The sequence below is a fragment of the Podarcis muralis genome, chromosome 7 (assembly GCF_964188315.1).
Source record: "Podarcis muralis chromosome 7, rPodMur119.hap1.1, whole genome shotgun sequence".
NCBI classification, from domain to species: domain Eukaryota; kingdom Metazoa; phylum Chordata; class Lepidosauria; order Squamata; family Lacertidae; genus Podarcis; species Podarcis muralis.
The window spans coordinates 558,943-574,358 of record NC_135661.1 but is presented as its reverse complement, the minus strand read 5'-3'; the positions used below and the strand labels follow the sequence as shown (position 1 = coordinate 574,358).

The 15,416-nt window shown below is 46.7% G+C and overlaps 1 protein-coding gene across 1 annotated transcript in view; it reads right to left on the bottom strand.

Annotated features, from left to right (window-relative positions):
• TNFRSF8 (TNF receptor superfamily member 8) overlaps positions 1–15,416 on the bottom strand; it is a 28,052-nt gene that overhangs the window by 7,258 nt on the left and 5,378 nt on the right. The window contains exons 3-7 of the mRNA XM_077930927.1: positions 8,857–8,938; positions 6,107–6,235; positions 5,407–5,562; positions 3,799–3,892; positions 1,224–1,467 (exon numbers count right to left, since the gene is read on the bottom strand). Of these exons, the coding sequence (XP_077787053.1) occupies positions 1,224–1,467; positions 3,799–3,892; positions 5,407–5,562; positions 6,107–6,235; positions 8,857–8,938 (705 nt within the window). The remainder of the gene's footprint in view (positions 1–1,223; positions 1,468–3,798; positions 3,893–5,406; positions 5,563–6,106; positions 6,236–8,856; positions 8,939–15,416) is intronic.

Genomic DNA, 15,416 nt, shown 5'->3' with positions numbered 1-15,416 from the left:
AAGGTATTATTTCTGGGTTAGCGGAGTCTGTAACCTGTGCTCCGGCGAAATCGTGCTCCGGCGGTGCGGTAGCAGCAGGAGGCCCCATTAGCTAAAGTGGTGCTTCAGGTTAAGAACAGTTTCAGGTTAAGTACGGACCTCCGGAACGAATTAAGTACTTAACCCGAGGTACCACTGCAGTTGTTCATCTCTTTGATAACTCTATAGATATAGATTTGGGGGATTTTTAGTTGAGGCAATTGGCTGTTCCAGGCCCTTGACTCCTCAACACTAGACTACTGTAATGCATTGTGGGCTGCCCTGGGAGACAGTCAGGAAAACTTTACTTGATCCAGAACGCGGGCACTAGGGTTTTCCCTGGGAGCCAGGGGATCAGATCAGATCACACTGATCTTCCTTGCCAACTGTTTTTAAATATTGTGTCTCTGAAATTACTGTGACTCGCCCTGGTACTTCACAGGAGGGAAGGGTGACTGGGCAGCGCTTTTCTTGACCCAGCGACTGGATCTACTCAGTGCAGAAGTTCAGCTTTTCGAAACACAAAAACACAGTTCTAAACAAAGTCACAGAAAAGAGAAAAGCAGCCGACGTTTTTGCAGTTTGCTTTCGGGAAAGAGTGGACAGTGCTTTGAAGACGCAGACCCCATTGGCACTTTAATTTTAAAGCTGCATTGTACCACTTTAAACAGGATTTCCCAGGATTCTTTGGGTGGAAGCCATGAATAATAATAATAATTTATTATTTATACCCCGCCCATCTGGCTGGGTTTCCCCCAGCCACTCTGGGCGGCTTCCAGCAGAATATTAAAATACAATGATTCATCAAATATTAAAAGCTCCCCTAAACAGGGCTGACTTCAGATGTCTTCTAAAAGTCCAATACAGTGGTACCTCGGGTTAAGTACTTAATTCGTTCCAGAGGTCCGTTCTTAACCTGAAACTGTTCTGAACCTGAAGCACCACTTTAGCTAATAGGGCCTCCTGCTGCCGCTGCGCTGCCGGAACACAATTTCTGTTCTCATCCTGAAGCGAAGTTCTTAACCTGAAGCACTGTTTCTGGGTTAGCGGAGTCTGTAACCTGAAGCGTATGTAACCTGAGGTACCACTGTAGTTGTTTATTTCTTTGACATCTGATGGGAGGGTGCCATGACTGCTTAAAGAGGTACGATACAGCTTTAAATTTACAGCACAGACGAGGCCTAACTCTTGATTTGTCCCCGTACCTGCCTGCCAACCAACACCATTTGCAAACCTCTGTTTGGTTTCTTCACAGGCAAGATGTGGGTGGAGTTGAATCCGCCTCTGCCTTCGCTGACCGTTGTGCTGAGGACGCTGTCCAGCGAGGGGTCCAGGTGAATGGCAGTTGTGCCCTCCAGCGGTGTTGACTGCCCAGACGAGTGGTCCAGGCAGCTTTCGTCCTGTGTGGTTGCCCCTTGGCCCTGAGGGACCTTGTTTAACTTGGCACAACTGGGGGCGGATGAGAAGGAGGGAGAGAAAAAAACACTTTTATCACATGTGGTGGACCTGTCCCAAGGTGAAGGACTTCTGGGAAATGATATATAATGAGATGAAAAGAATGTTGAAATATACATTTATAAAGAAACCAGAAGCATTTTTACTGGGCATTGTAGGAAGTGATATAAACAGGAAAGAATGTAAGCTGTTTTTATCATAGCTGACAGATTTGAAAATAAGGGACCAGCAGCCTCAAAAATAAGGGATCAGCAGCCAAAATAAGGGATTTTCCAGGCACAGGTATGTTCAGCTTCTGAGCCCCTCCGAGCCAAAGGCAGAAAGCCCAGCCAGCAGCCAAACGAAGCCTCAAGCGTTGGTTCCCACAGCGCAGGAACCCGGCAAAGGGGATGCAGCAAGGAAAACCACCGCTGGGAAGCGCTGAGCAAAGGCGAGTCCCCAGGAATGCATAAGAAGTGGTCAAAATGGTGGATCATCAGAGGTGCTGATGGAACTCCCCCCCCAAAAAAAGATTGTATAAGTGGTGAGGTTTTGTGGTATGTATTATAATTTATATGTTAAAATTAATAAAAATTATTATTTTTAAAAAAGGAATATTAGGTCTTGAATTACCCAAGAAAGATGTAAAGGTATTTTTGTATGCCACAACTGCTGCTTGAATTTTAATAGCCACGAAGTGGAAAACACAAGGATTACCAACTGTGGAAGAATGGCAGATGAAGATGATGGACTTTATGCAGCTAGCTGACCTCACTGGAAGAATCCACGACCAGAAAGAAGGGGAATATCAAGAAGATTGGAAGAAATTTAAAGACTATTTGAATAAATATTGTAACATTAAAAATTAGAAGTTACCTGAAAGCACTAAATAGGCCTAGGATTAAATTATGATTTAATTAAATAAATGAGACTTAGAATGTTAAGAAAAGTTAAGAAATTTGACTATAATTGGAAAATTGTTTTTGAAGAATGATATTGGAAAACTGCTACATTCAGTTACAAGGAAATTCAGATGGGAGGGACTAGAGGAATCATAGAATCAAGAGGTGGTAAATATGAAACAATTTTATTATGTTAACTTTAAATGTACAAAGTTGGGATATAATATTGTGAAATTAGAAACATAATAACTGAAAGATACAGTAAGTTAAGAAACAAGGTAACAAATTGCTGAAACTTTTATGGCAAAGAACGCAGAGTCGTGAGGATGTGGGGAAGTCCATTTGGAATATTGGAAAAACTGTTGAAAGTTGGATTGTAATAATCTTTTTATCATTTTTCTTTGTTTTTGTTTCTAGTATTTTCTTGCTTCGATCTTGTGTCTATGACCCTAAGAAAAGAAACTCAATAAAAAATATTTAAAAAAAATAAAATAAAAAAAAATAGAGGAATCATAGAATCATAGAGTTGGAAGAGACCACAAGGGCCATCGAGTCCAACCCCCTGCCAAGCAGGAAACACCATCAGAGCACTCCTGACATATGGTTGTCAAGCCTCTGCTTAAAGACCTCCAAAGAAGGAGACTCCACCACACTCCTTGGCAGCAAATTCCACTGTCGAACAGCTCTTACTGTCAGGAAGTTCTTCCTAATGTTTAGGTGGAATCTTCTTTCTTGTAGTTTGGATCCATTGCTCCGTGTCCGCTTCTCTGGAGCAGCAGAAAACATCCTTTCTCCCTCCTCTATGTGACATCCTTTTATATATTTGAACATGGCTATCATATCACCCCTTAACCTCCTCTTCTCCAGGCTAAACAGGCCCAGCTCCCTTAGCCGTTCCTCATAAGGCATCGTTTCCAGGCCTTTGACCATTTTGGTTGCCCTCCTCTGGACACGTTCCAGTTTGTCAGTGTCAAGCAATATGTTTATGAGCTTGGAAGTTTAATTAATTAATTAATTTGTATTGTTTATGTGTTTGTTGTTACATCTTTTGTTGTTACTCGTATTATTCGTTTTATTTCTTTTTTGATTTTTGTTTCATTTGTTTTACAGTATGTGTTATATTTCTTTGAAACTCAATAAATATTATTGTAAAAAAAAGAGAGAGAGAGAGAAACCCCAATACAACAAGAGAAGTGTTACAAACGACCCTGTAAGGTAGTCCACTAGGTTTTAGTTTTTATCCACAGGATTGGACCCTCTATAACAGGCACCCCCAAACTCGGCCCTCCAGCTGTTTTGGGACTACAATTCCCACCATCCCTGACCACTGTTAGCTAGGGATGATGGGAGTTGTAGTCCCAAAACAGCTGGAGGGCCAAGTTTGGGGATGCCTGCTCTATAAGTACACACTAGATACAGTATTGCAGAGGAAGTTATCACTCACTCGGTGTCAGGCTTGCAGGTTTGGGTGCTGGAATCTTCATCAGAGAAAGTACCCGCAGGGCATTCTTCACAGATGGTATCTGTGTCAGGGGTGCCTGATGAAAATAATGATAAAAGACGACTGTAATTTAGGGATGCGGGTGGCACTGTGCGTTAAACCACAGAGCCTAGGACTTGCCGATCAGAAGGTCAGCGGTTTGAATCCCCATGACGGGGTGAGCTCCCGTTGCTCGGTCCCTGCTCCTGCCAACCTAGCAGTTCGAAAGCACATCAAAGCGCAAGTAGATAAATAGCTACCGCTCCGGTGGGAAGGTAAACGGCATTTCCGTGCACTGCTCTGGTTCGCCAGAAGTGGCTTAGTCATGCTGGCCACATGACCCAGAAGCTGTACGCCGGCTCCCTCGGCCAATAAAGCGAGATGAGCGCCGCAACCCCAGAGTGGAGGTCCGTTCTTAACCTGAAACTGTTCTTAACCTGAAGCACCACTTTAGCTAATGGGGCCTCCTGCTGCTGCCACCGCGCCGCCGGAGCACGATTTCTGTTCTCATCTTGAAGCAAAGTTCTTAACCTGAAGCACTATTTCTGGGTTAGCAGAGTCTGTAACCTGAAGCGTATGTAACCTGAGGTACCACTGTACTAAGGTCCCTCTGAAGAAGGACAGCAAGGAGCAGCTGTTGTTTAGGAACACTGGAACACACACATTGCAAGGAAATAGTGTGCAGGCTCTGTTACGTAACATTCATGGAAAACACAAATTAGGTCACCCTGAAAGGAGATACTGGAGCACCCCAAATCATTTACCCATAGAGGAGAGAACTATTGATGGCTACTAGCCACAAAGGCTATGCTCTACCTCTGGGTTTCCCTTTGTGCCACTTGCCTAGAAAATAGCAGATCTTGCTGAAAGGAGATTGGCACTGATTGTTGAAATGCATCCCTAATTTTTATTATTGCATAATGAGGGTTATTGCCCCCATAAGTAGGAAAATTTCACCCAAGGGCTCATAACATGAGAATAAATATGGCAGGATCTCCCCTTCCGCCCAATGGCAGAACACGTTTCCTCCCGAAAGCAAAATCCTGACAGGGTCTCAAGTGCTTTACGATACGATAATCTTTATTGTCATTGTCCGATACAGAACAACGAAATTGAAAAAATCTACATCAGACATTCGAAAACCAACAAGCCTGCTATCCCAGCTATCCCAGCCTGGTTAACCCCCTAAAAACTCTGATACCCCATAATTAAATACTCCCACAGAGACTACCTTATACTGCGTTTAAAACCAAAATCGCATTTGGATAAAAACTGTTTCTCAGGCGGCTAGTCCTAGTCTTTATAACCCTGTACCTTCTTCAAGAAGGTAGAAGCTGAAAGAGATCATTTCCGGGGTGCGCACTATCCTGCACTATCTCTGCAGCTTTCTTATGGCACCTGGAAGCATAGATTTGATCCAAGGTGGGAAGAGTGCAGCCAATTATTCTCTCCGCAGTCTTTACAACCCTGGACAGCCTTGTTTTTCCCCTGACTGTGCAGCTCCCAAGACACACACACAGACCATAAGTTAATACACCCTCAACAGCACAATACACTCTGAACAGTACCTACCTTTGGTCTTGACCCCAGAGCCCGGCTTGCAAGTGGTCAGCGGGACGCAGGTAATACAGGTGCCCGTTGATGGCTCCTTACAGTACCATCCAGGCTGGCATTGGCACTCCCGGTTGGTATGGTTGGTGCAAGGACGTTTTTCTACTAGGTGGCGGTCTGTTGGAGAGGACCCAAACAGATGCTGTTTTAGTCCACAACGCCCCTGCAAAGTAGGTTAGGCTGAGAGGAAGCGACTGAACGAGGCCTGCCCAGCGAGCTTTGTGGCCAAATGGGGTTTTGGACCCAGATTCTAGATCAGGGTGGTCTAACCTCAGGAAAAACTTTCTGGGCATCAGAAAAAAACAACAACCTATCTGACAGTAAGAGCTGTTTGACCGTGGAACGGTCCCTCTCTGGAGGTTGTGGACTCTATTGCAACAGATCAATAAAGATTAGGCTTACTAGCTGCTTTGCTTCTCAATATTCCCTGGTTGGCCTCTGTTGTTTTCTCCTACCAATAGAGAACCTACTTAAGGACTCTATATGGGCTCTTAGGTACCCCATAAGGGAAAGGGAGCAGTATTTTTCTTATACCATGCTGAAGTCTTTACCATGGACTTTGACACTTGAGGGACTGGGCTGGTGCAGGAGGAGGTGAGCCCAGGCGCCAATCGAAAAGGCAGTGTGCTGCAAAGGGCAGCGGGTGTCCGGGGGCAAATACCTGGCAGGCACTGCTTACAAGCCTCGCAACGGGGCGTGACGTGTGCATCGTTCAGGTAGTGGTCAGCTCGGCACAGGTTCTTTTTGCAGTCCGTGAGATTTGCAGGGCAAGTCACAGTCTGGGTGTATCCTAAAAATAAAATTAAAATTGAGAGGAAGCCACTCTTAACCCAGTCCCAGGGCCTTGCAGATCCCACTGTCAGAGGGTTGGAGAGGACTCTTTAGTTTTCTCCAAACGTTGCTTTTCTGTGCATTTAAAATCTGGTTTATTGTCTTGTGAGGATGATGTTGCGGTAAGACAGGCCAGCTGCCTGTTAAAGCCCCTGGTAAATACATCTCTGCTGGCACATATTTTTGATCAGAATATAGTGGTACCTCTGGTTACAAACTTAATTCGTTATGGAGGTCTGTTCTTAACCAGAAACTGTTCTTAACCTGAAGCACCACTTTAGCTAATGGGGCCTCCCGCTGCTGGCGCACAATTTCTGTTCTCATCCTGAGGTAAAGTTCTTAACCCGAGGTACTACTTCCGGGTTAGCGGAGTCTGTAACCCAAAGTGTTTGTGACTCGAGGTGTTTGCAACCCAAGGTGTCACTGTAAAAGGAGAGGTTTTTAATTAAAAGTTTGCTTGCCGTGCAGCAAGTTTCAAAATTGTAGATCCTGCGAGATTCAGGATCCTGAACTTTATTAACCCATCGGGGGGCTCCTTTAAGAGTTGATGACACCCAGATCTATCTCTCTTTTAAATCAGAACCAGTGAAGGTAGTGAAGGTCCTGTGTGAGAGTCTGAAGGTGGTTGGAGGATGGATGCCGGACAACAGATTGAGGTTGAATCCTGACAAGAAAGAAGTACTGTTTTGGGGGGACAGTACTCTAGTTATCTCCCGCTTGGACTACTGCAATGTGCTCTATGTGGGGCTACCTTTGAAGGTGACCCGGAAACTACAACTAATCCAGAATTCAGCAGCCAGACTGGTGACTGGGAGCGGCCGGCGAGACCATATAACACCAGTCTTGAAAGACCTACATTGGCTCCCAGTACGTTTCCGAGCACAATTCAAAGTGTTGGTGCTGACCTTTAAAGCCCTAAACCGCCTCAGTCCTGTATACCTGAAGGAGCGTCTCCACCTCCATCATCCAGCCCGGACACTGAAGTCCAGCGCCGAGGGCCTTCTGGCGGTTCCCTCATTGCGAGAAGCAAAGCTACAGGGAACCAGGCAGAGGGCCTTCTCGGTAGTGGCTCCCGCCCTGTGGAACGTCCTCCCTTCAGATGTGAAGGAAATAAGTAGCTATCATATCTTTAAAAGACATCTGAAGGCAGCCCTGTTTAGGGAAGTTTTTAACATTAAAAAACAATACAGCATTAAACATTTGATTGGAAGCTGCCCAGAGTGGCTGGGGAAACTCAGCCAGATGGGTGGGGTATAAATAATACATTATTATTATTATTATTATTATTATTATTATTATTATTATTATTATTCCCTCCCTCCACTGACATGACTCAGAAATCTCCTTCCCAGCCTTATAGGGGGCAGTGTTAGGTCCTGCAAAGCCTGTACCTGCTGCTTGCAGTGACATAGCCCAGGCTGAAACTGACCAACTGCAGGAAAAACAAAGCCTTAAAAGGGGTCCTGACCGGATTATACATCTCTATTTCAGCACCCAGGACTAGAAGGGGAACACCCTTCTATTTAACACCAGCCCCTGACAGCGCGCCGTTCAAACCCAACAGAAAAAAGAACCGTCAGAAGGAGAAAATGTCAGAAATTTCCTCTAGAAAGACAGTAAAAACACCCCCCACCCACAGAGTTCTCTTAAGTTCCTCGAGGGGAGTTTTGGGGCTTGGCTTCCAAGGCCGCAGAGTTTGCAAACTTTGGTGAGTCACCCAGCTCACCTCAGACAGCCCCCCAAAAGCACCATATTTCCGGAGGGAGGGAAGCTCCCCCTTCTGGCGTGACAGACCACATCTCTCTGGTTTTAATGAAGAAACCACAACTAAGACTGCTCACGTCGGTTTCTGAGAGTTCAATAACTAAAGCACAGCAAAATCTCCTTGCCCACATCTGTGCACCCGACCACTTCGATCCACGGATCCGGCCCTGTTACAACTGCTGCATAGCAGTTCCTTCCACATTTGCAAGAACTTCATTTTTAGTGTGGCAGAAGCCGCACTTTGGAACTCCCTGCCACTTGACATCAGGCAGCCGTCTTCGCTGTGCTTTTCTCGGCACCTGCTAAAAATATCCTTGTTCAGACGAGCGTGCCCAGATGTTTAGAACGTGTGTTTTTAATTCATTGCTGGTTTTAATTCCGCTCTCCCAGCGATCTAATTGCTTCTGCTAATCATCTTACTGCGTTATTCTTCTTCTCAACCACCTTGAAGTTCTCTACAACCAAGCGGTATGTAAGTTTTATGAAATAAATCTGAGAGAATAAATAAGGAGGAATAATGATATTTAAACTCATTTCCAATGTTGCACTTTTACAGTGTTATGAGCTGACCTGGGAACAGGTGCTGAGAGGGGGATAGAAAGACAGTCAGCAAAGGGTTAAGGACCTCTGGCCAGAAAGACATGTGTGGCCCTCCAGGATTCTCTCCCTGGCCCTCAGGACTCTCCGCAGGCCACACCCTCTTCTATCCAAGCCACACCCTCTCATTGATACTGCTTCCTGCCCCAATAGATTTTGCCAGACTGGAATGTGCCCTTTGCAGATCCCCTTAATCTCTATGATTCCAGAGGTACTGACCTGAGGGACATTGGTAGCAGCACCGTAGGGGTTCTTTGTTGGACCCGATGACCAGCCCCAAGCAAGGCAAGTGACCCGATCCCTAGAAAGGCAGAAAGACAAAAGCCATAATTAAAAGCTGAGAGGCTGCATGTTTCTCCTGCATTGAGCAGGGCGGAGTCTGTGTTTCTAAATACATCCAAAATAATGCACAAGACATTGAAATATGGTGGAACTCTCCACATAATGACCAGGACTTGAGTGTTGTTTCTCAAAAGAAAGGGGAAATAGTTTCAGGCGCGGTTTTAGGAGGGGGAGATGACTGGTGGTTTTGTCGTGGTTTCTATTTTGATTCCATCTGAGGCCTTAAAAAGAATGAGGTGGTCGGGGGGGGGCAAAACAGCTGATGGAACTCCCTGCCACAAGATCTGGCAAAACCCATGTGCTTTAGAAAGGGTTAGACAAATTCTTTAGCCCCTAAGAAAAGCCTGGTTGCTGGATCAGGCCAGGCAGTGACCCCTCTAGTCCAGCATCCTGTTCCCCTCAGTGCTCATTCCTGACCATCAGCTCTGTTTGCTAGCGCTGATGGGATTTGCAGTTCAGCAACATCTTGCGGGCCAAAGCTTCCCCACTCTATCATGTCGCTCGCCTTTTCTCTAAGCTAAAAAGCCTCAGACCCTGCAAACTTTCCTTGCAGGGGATGAAAGGAACATTCTGGAACCGGTGTAAACAGAAAGGCGTACAAAGCCTTAGTCACAAACTCGTGCAGTGTGCAGCAGCGTTTACTCTCAGGGAAGCAAGCGTAGGATTTCAGCCACTGTGAAGCATCTATTTCTTTTTTAAACCAAAATTATTTTATTAAACTTCAAGAAATTCCACATACAATTCCAATACGTATTTTTAAAAAAATCTTTATATATTATTGACTTCCCACCCCATTTTCCATGATGCTTTTCTTATCCCCTCTTTGCTGCATCCCGTCTTCTCCCCTCATTTTACATCATAACAACACAATAGTCTCTCATTCTTTCTGTTGCTCATAATTCAAATCCTGCTCGACGATTCTTCAAACCATAATATTCCGTGAAGCATTTATTTCTGAGACGTCTCATCTCCTTCTGAGGCCCTCCGAGAGCCCTGATTCTGGCTCACCCGTAAGAGAAAAGGTAGGACGTTTCTCTAGATTCGTCTCTGAATTAAAGACGCTGAGTTTGATTTTTCTGGATGACTGGAAAAGTTGAGACTTGAGTCAAAACAAGACATACTATCAAGAGATGAAAGGGTTTGGTAGCAACAGACGTGACATTTCAATCCCTCAAAAAAAAAAAAATGAGGTCAGTTTGGCAGAGATTGTTAAATAATGACACAATTGTAGACATATGTGTGCATCTTGAAGACTTGGGCAAGTTTATCTGCTTCTCTGCTGTTCCTCAGAACCAAAGAAGAGTCTGGCTGTCAGATCAGACTGACACATAGCTGTCAACTTACAGATTTGAAAATAAGGGATCAGCAGCCAAAATAAGGGATTTTAGTCAACCAGCAGCCAAACGAAGCATCAAGCGGTGGTTCCGTATCAACCCGGCAAAGGGATGCAGCAAGGAAAACCACCGGCACCTCTCCGCTGGGAAGCGCTGAGCAAAGGCAAGTCCCCAGGCAACGCGGCCAATTTGATCGGCACAAGGCATGCAAGCTCCACCCCCCAGTTGTTCTTAGACTCCTTATTGGGTGAGCAACGCTGCCAAGCAGCACAGTTGGAGCCTCCCTCCTCCCTGGCTGGCAGGGAGAGAAGGAGAGGAGCTGCTTCCTTTGAAACCCGGGAAATTTAAGGGACATCATGAATAAGGGACAGCAGCGGGACATGGTGCTGGGATAAGGGACTGTCCTGCCAAATAAGGGATACTTGACAGCTATGGACTGACAACAGCCCTTCAAGTCAAGCAAAGGTGCCAGCTAGATTGCCTAGCTGCCTCGCCTCAAAAGGGATATTGCTGAATTGGAAAAGGATCAAAATCATTGAGGAGGGATGGAGCAATTCCCCTATGAAGAAAACTTGCAGCGCTCGGGCCTTTTTAGTTCAGAGCAGTTTGTTTCCGCAGTGTGGGTCCCCAGCTGTTTTTGGAGTACAACTCCCATCATCCCTAGCTAACAGGTCAGGGATGATGGGAATTGTAGTCCAAAACCAGTCGGAGACCCAAGTTTGGGAAACCCTGGTTTAGAGAAAGGGCAAGAAAGAGGTGATATGATAGGCAGGAGATCCCTGCCACCAATGTGGACTGTTTTAAATTGTTGTTGTTGTTTAGTCGTTTAGTCATGTCCGACTCTTCGTGACCCCATGGACCAGAGCACGCCAGGCACTCCTGTCTTCCACTGCCTCCCGCAGTTTGGTGAAACTCATGCTGGTACCTTCGAGAACATTGTCCAACCATCTCGTCCTCTGTCGTCCCCTTCTCCTTGTGCCCTCCATCTTTCCCAACATCAGGGTCTTTTCCAAGGAGTCTTCTCTTCTCATGAGGTGGCCAAAGTATTGGAGCCTCAGCTTCAGGATCTGTCCTTCCAGTGAGCACTCAGGGCTGATTTCCATAAGAATGGAGTGGTTTGATCTTCTTGCAGTCCATGGGACTCTCAAGAGTCTCCTCCAGCACCATAATTCAAAAGCACAGGATTAGCCAAATTCATGGATGAGGCGAGGGCTATTGAGGGATGCTTCTGCTCTGCCTCCACAAACGGGAATGTTGTAAACAAAAATCTGCCCTTTTTTTTCCTTATGGGGTATCCAAGAGCCCATATAGAGTCCTTATGTAGGTTCCCTATTGGTAAGAGAAAATAACAGAGGCCAACCAGAGAATATTGAGAAGCAAAGCAGCTAGTAAGCCTAATCTTTATTGATCTGTTGCAATAGAGTCCTCACTCACCACACTCAGGAGGGAGGAGGGACCCAGAACAATGGTGTGCAAGCCCTTATATAAAGGTAAAGGTACCCCTGCCCGTACGGGCCAGTCTTGACAGACTCTAGGGTTGTGCGCTCATCTCACTCTAGAGGCCGGGGGCCAGCGCTGTCCGGAGACACTTCCGGGTCACGTGGCCCGCGTGACAAGCTGCATCTGGCGAGCCAAAGCCGCACACGGAAACGCCGTTTACCTTCCCGCTTGTAAGCGGTCCCTATTTATCTACTTGCACCCGGGAGTGCTTTCGAACTGCTAGGTTGGCAGGCGCTGGGACCGAACAACGGGAGCGCACCCCGCCGCGGGGATTCGAACCGCCGACCTTTCGATCGGCAAGCCCTAGGCGCTGAGGCTTTTACCCACAGCGCCACCCACGTCCCTTAAGCCCTTATATAGACTTTTGAAATTGCCACCCTGTAGATCAAGACCACCCCCAGAAACATCATACGTACATCACAGAAAGGGCGGTCTACAGCAGAAATCTTAGTGCTTTGTTTACCTCCTGTCTGCCAGGTTACCTGTTTAATGGTCACTTGATTGGATTGCCTGGGGAGCCTGGCCAGTTTTTTGTAATGATAAACACTTAGTTCCTGGGCCAGGTCAGGGTCACACCTTATTCCTTTCTTAAATGTGCCCTTAAGAGGAAAGAGACAATGGGGAGGTTTCCCACTTTGACCATGCAGAGAAATAACTGAGGTCAGTTTCGGAATAAAAAACGGTTCCAGGTCGGTCTTCCTATGCTGATCTATGTACGTGCTTGGTTGGTACATTTATGAACATTTAACATATATCTGAATTATGGTGCTGGAGGAGACTCTTGAGAGTCCCATGGACTGCAAGAAGATCAAACCTCTCCATTCTGAAGGAAATCAGCCCTGAGTGCTCACTGGAAGGACAGATCCTGAAGCTGAGGCTCCAATACTTTGGCCACTTCATGAGAAGAGAAGACTCCCTGGAAAAGACCCTGATGTTGGGAAAGATGGAGGGCACAAGGAGAAGGGGACAACAGAGGACAAGATGGTTGGATAGTGTTCTCGAAGCTACCAGCATGAGTTTGACCAAACTGTGGGAGGCAGTGGAAGACAGGAATGCCTGGCGTGCTCTGGTCCATGGGGTCACGAAGAGTCGGACACGACTAAACGACTAAACAACAACAAGACCTCAAAATTCCTATCACAGGAGGCAGCAATGCTACTGAAGACCACTTGCTGGAAACCACAGAAAAGGAGAATTGCTCTTGTGCTCAGATCCTGCTTGCGGGTTTTCCACAGGCATCTGGTTTGCCACTAGGAAAACAGGAAGCTGGACTAGGTGGGTCCTGATCCAGCAGGCTCTACTTATGCCCTTATGTTCTCTGTGGGAAAACAGCAAGCAGGACTTGAGGACCGCTGTGCTCTCCCCGTTTGCAACTACCAACAACTGGAATTGAAGGTCAGGCTGCTGGTCCAACCTGCGGAGATTTGGTTGTCAAATCCGACAGCTCTTCATGCCATCAGGTGGTGTTTTCTGCATGGCCTTGATGTCTGAGAGAAACCCTCTTCTGCCCCAGGGCCATGTTCCCTCCAGGGAAGCCTCCCAGGGGCTGCCTGACAACAGTGGGTGTGACAAGACATTCGTCGTTTTATAATAATAATACCATGGTACCTCGGGTTAAGTACTTAATTCATTCCGGAGGTCCTGAAACTGTTCTTAACCGGAAGCACGACTTTAGCTAATGGGGCCTCCAGCTGCTGCCGCTCAATTTCTGTTCTCATCCTGAAGCAAAGTTCTTAACCCAAGGTAATATTTCTGGGTTAGTGGAGTCTGTAACCTGAAGCATATGTAACCTGAAGCGTCTGTAACCCGAGGTACCACTGTAATTTATTACTTATACCCCGCCCATCTGGCAGGGTTTCCCCAGCCACTCTGGGCGGCTCCCAACAGAATATTAAAAGCACGATAAAACATCAAACATTAAAAACCTCCCTAAACAGGATTGTCATTGGATGGCTTCTAAAAGTCAGGTAGTTGCTTATTTCCTTGACATCTGACGGGAGGGCATTTCACAGGGCGGGCGCCACCACCGAGAAGGCCCTCTGCCTGGTTCCCTGTAACTTGGCTTCTCATAGCGAGGGAACCGCCAGAAGGCCCTCGGCGCTGGACCTCGGTGTCCAGGCAGAATAATGGAGGTGGAGACGTTCCTTCAGGTATACTGGGCCAAGGCTGTTTAGGGCTTTAAAGGTCAGCACCAACACTTTGAATTGTGCTTGGAAATGTACTGGGAGCCAATGTAGGTCTTTCAAGACCGGTGTTATGTGGTCTTGGCGGCCGCTCCCAGTCGCGAGTTTTCCCTCCTCCATCCATCCCTGCACACATCAAGGCTTGTAAAATCTCCAGGGGAAATGTGCAGTGGGTGGTTGGTGGCGGGCCAGATTTGGGCTCTTGGTCCTTCGGTGAAGATGCCAGGAAATCTTCCACATGCCAAGCTCGTGGCCTCTCACCAAGCCACGGGTCTTCCCTGCGGGACTTTTCTGCGCTCTTTTTACCTCCTCATTTCAAGAGCTACGAATGAGGCTACTTCGGTTCAGTTTTGACCTGGTGTTTACAGTCAACAAGTGTTTTTATTAATTAGGCACAATCTGCATTTGAACACACAGCTGCTTATTAGCTCTATTAATAGCCCTGCCTGTGCATCGGCTGGTGGCAAAAAATAATAATAAAAATGAGCAAAGCCCACCCACTTGTTCCTTGATGTTTCCTGTTAAGGCAGGGGTGGGAAGTCCGAGGGGTTTCCATCTGGGCCATTTTGAGGAAACCACTGCCTAAAATCCAGATGCAGACTGTTTGAATGTACAAAATATAGAGTTGGAAGGGACCCTGAGGATCTTCTAGTCCGACCCCCTGCAATGCAGGACTATATAGCTGTTCTTTTACAAGCTTTATAAACCCCAGTAAGATTTACTCCTTGCCTTTTTAATTAGAGATATGTGAGCCAAGCAAAAGAACTTGGGAGATTCATTACTGTTCCTAGATTGATCAGTGGGAGGAAGCAGCTAGGAAGAGGATTCCGGCTAAACACCAGACCATCCGGTAATTCCGAAGACGCAGGATATCCACCCTGAAGTGTTTGATGCTAAGAACGGGGACTCGTGGAGAGTTACGACAGGCAGCTCTCACTAAAGAGGGAGTTGCCTGTCGCAACTCTGTACAGGTCCCTGTTCTGGGCATCGATGGGAAGGATGTGTAGGTTTAGCTGGTGGACCAAAATGAACCATGTGTTTGTTATCGTGAGCTTGGAGGTGTGTGTGCTTTTCTGCAGTTCTCCCAGAAAGCGCTATTCAATTAACAAGGGTGGGGAGGGCTCACCTCTGCATCCCATTCCACTCATAGACCCAATCCAGTCCAGTCTCCTCCCGAAACAGTTAGATTCCCTCATGCTCTCCGCTGTCTGGAGTCGCCACATGTGGTTAAGCAGGACGTTGAGGTCAGAGAGGAACGGGGCTGAATCGACTGGGGTCTTGACTTGCTGGCTGTTGCCTGCAACCTTGGCACTGTCACCACCACATTCTAGCCAGCTGAACTATCCAACCTCTAGCGCTCCAGGGTTGCAGGCAGGGTTAGGTTGAACCCGGGACCATCTGCCTGCAAGGCAAGTGCTCT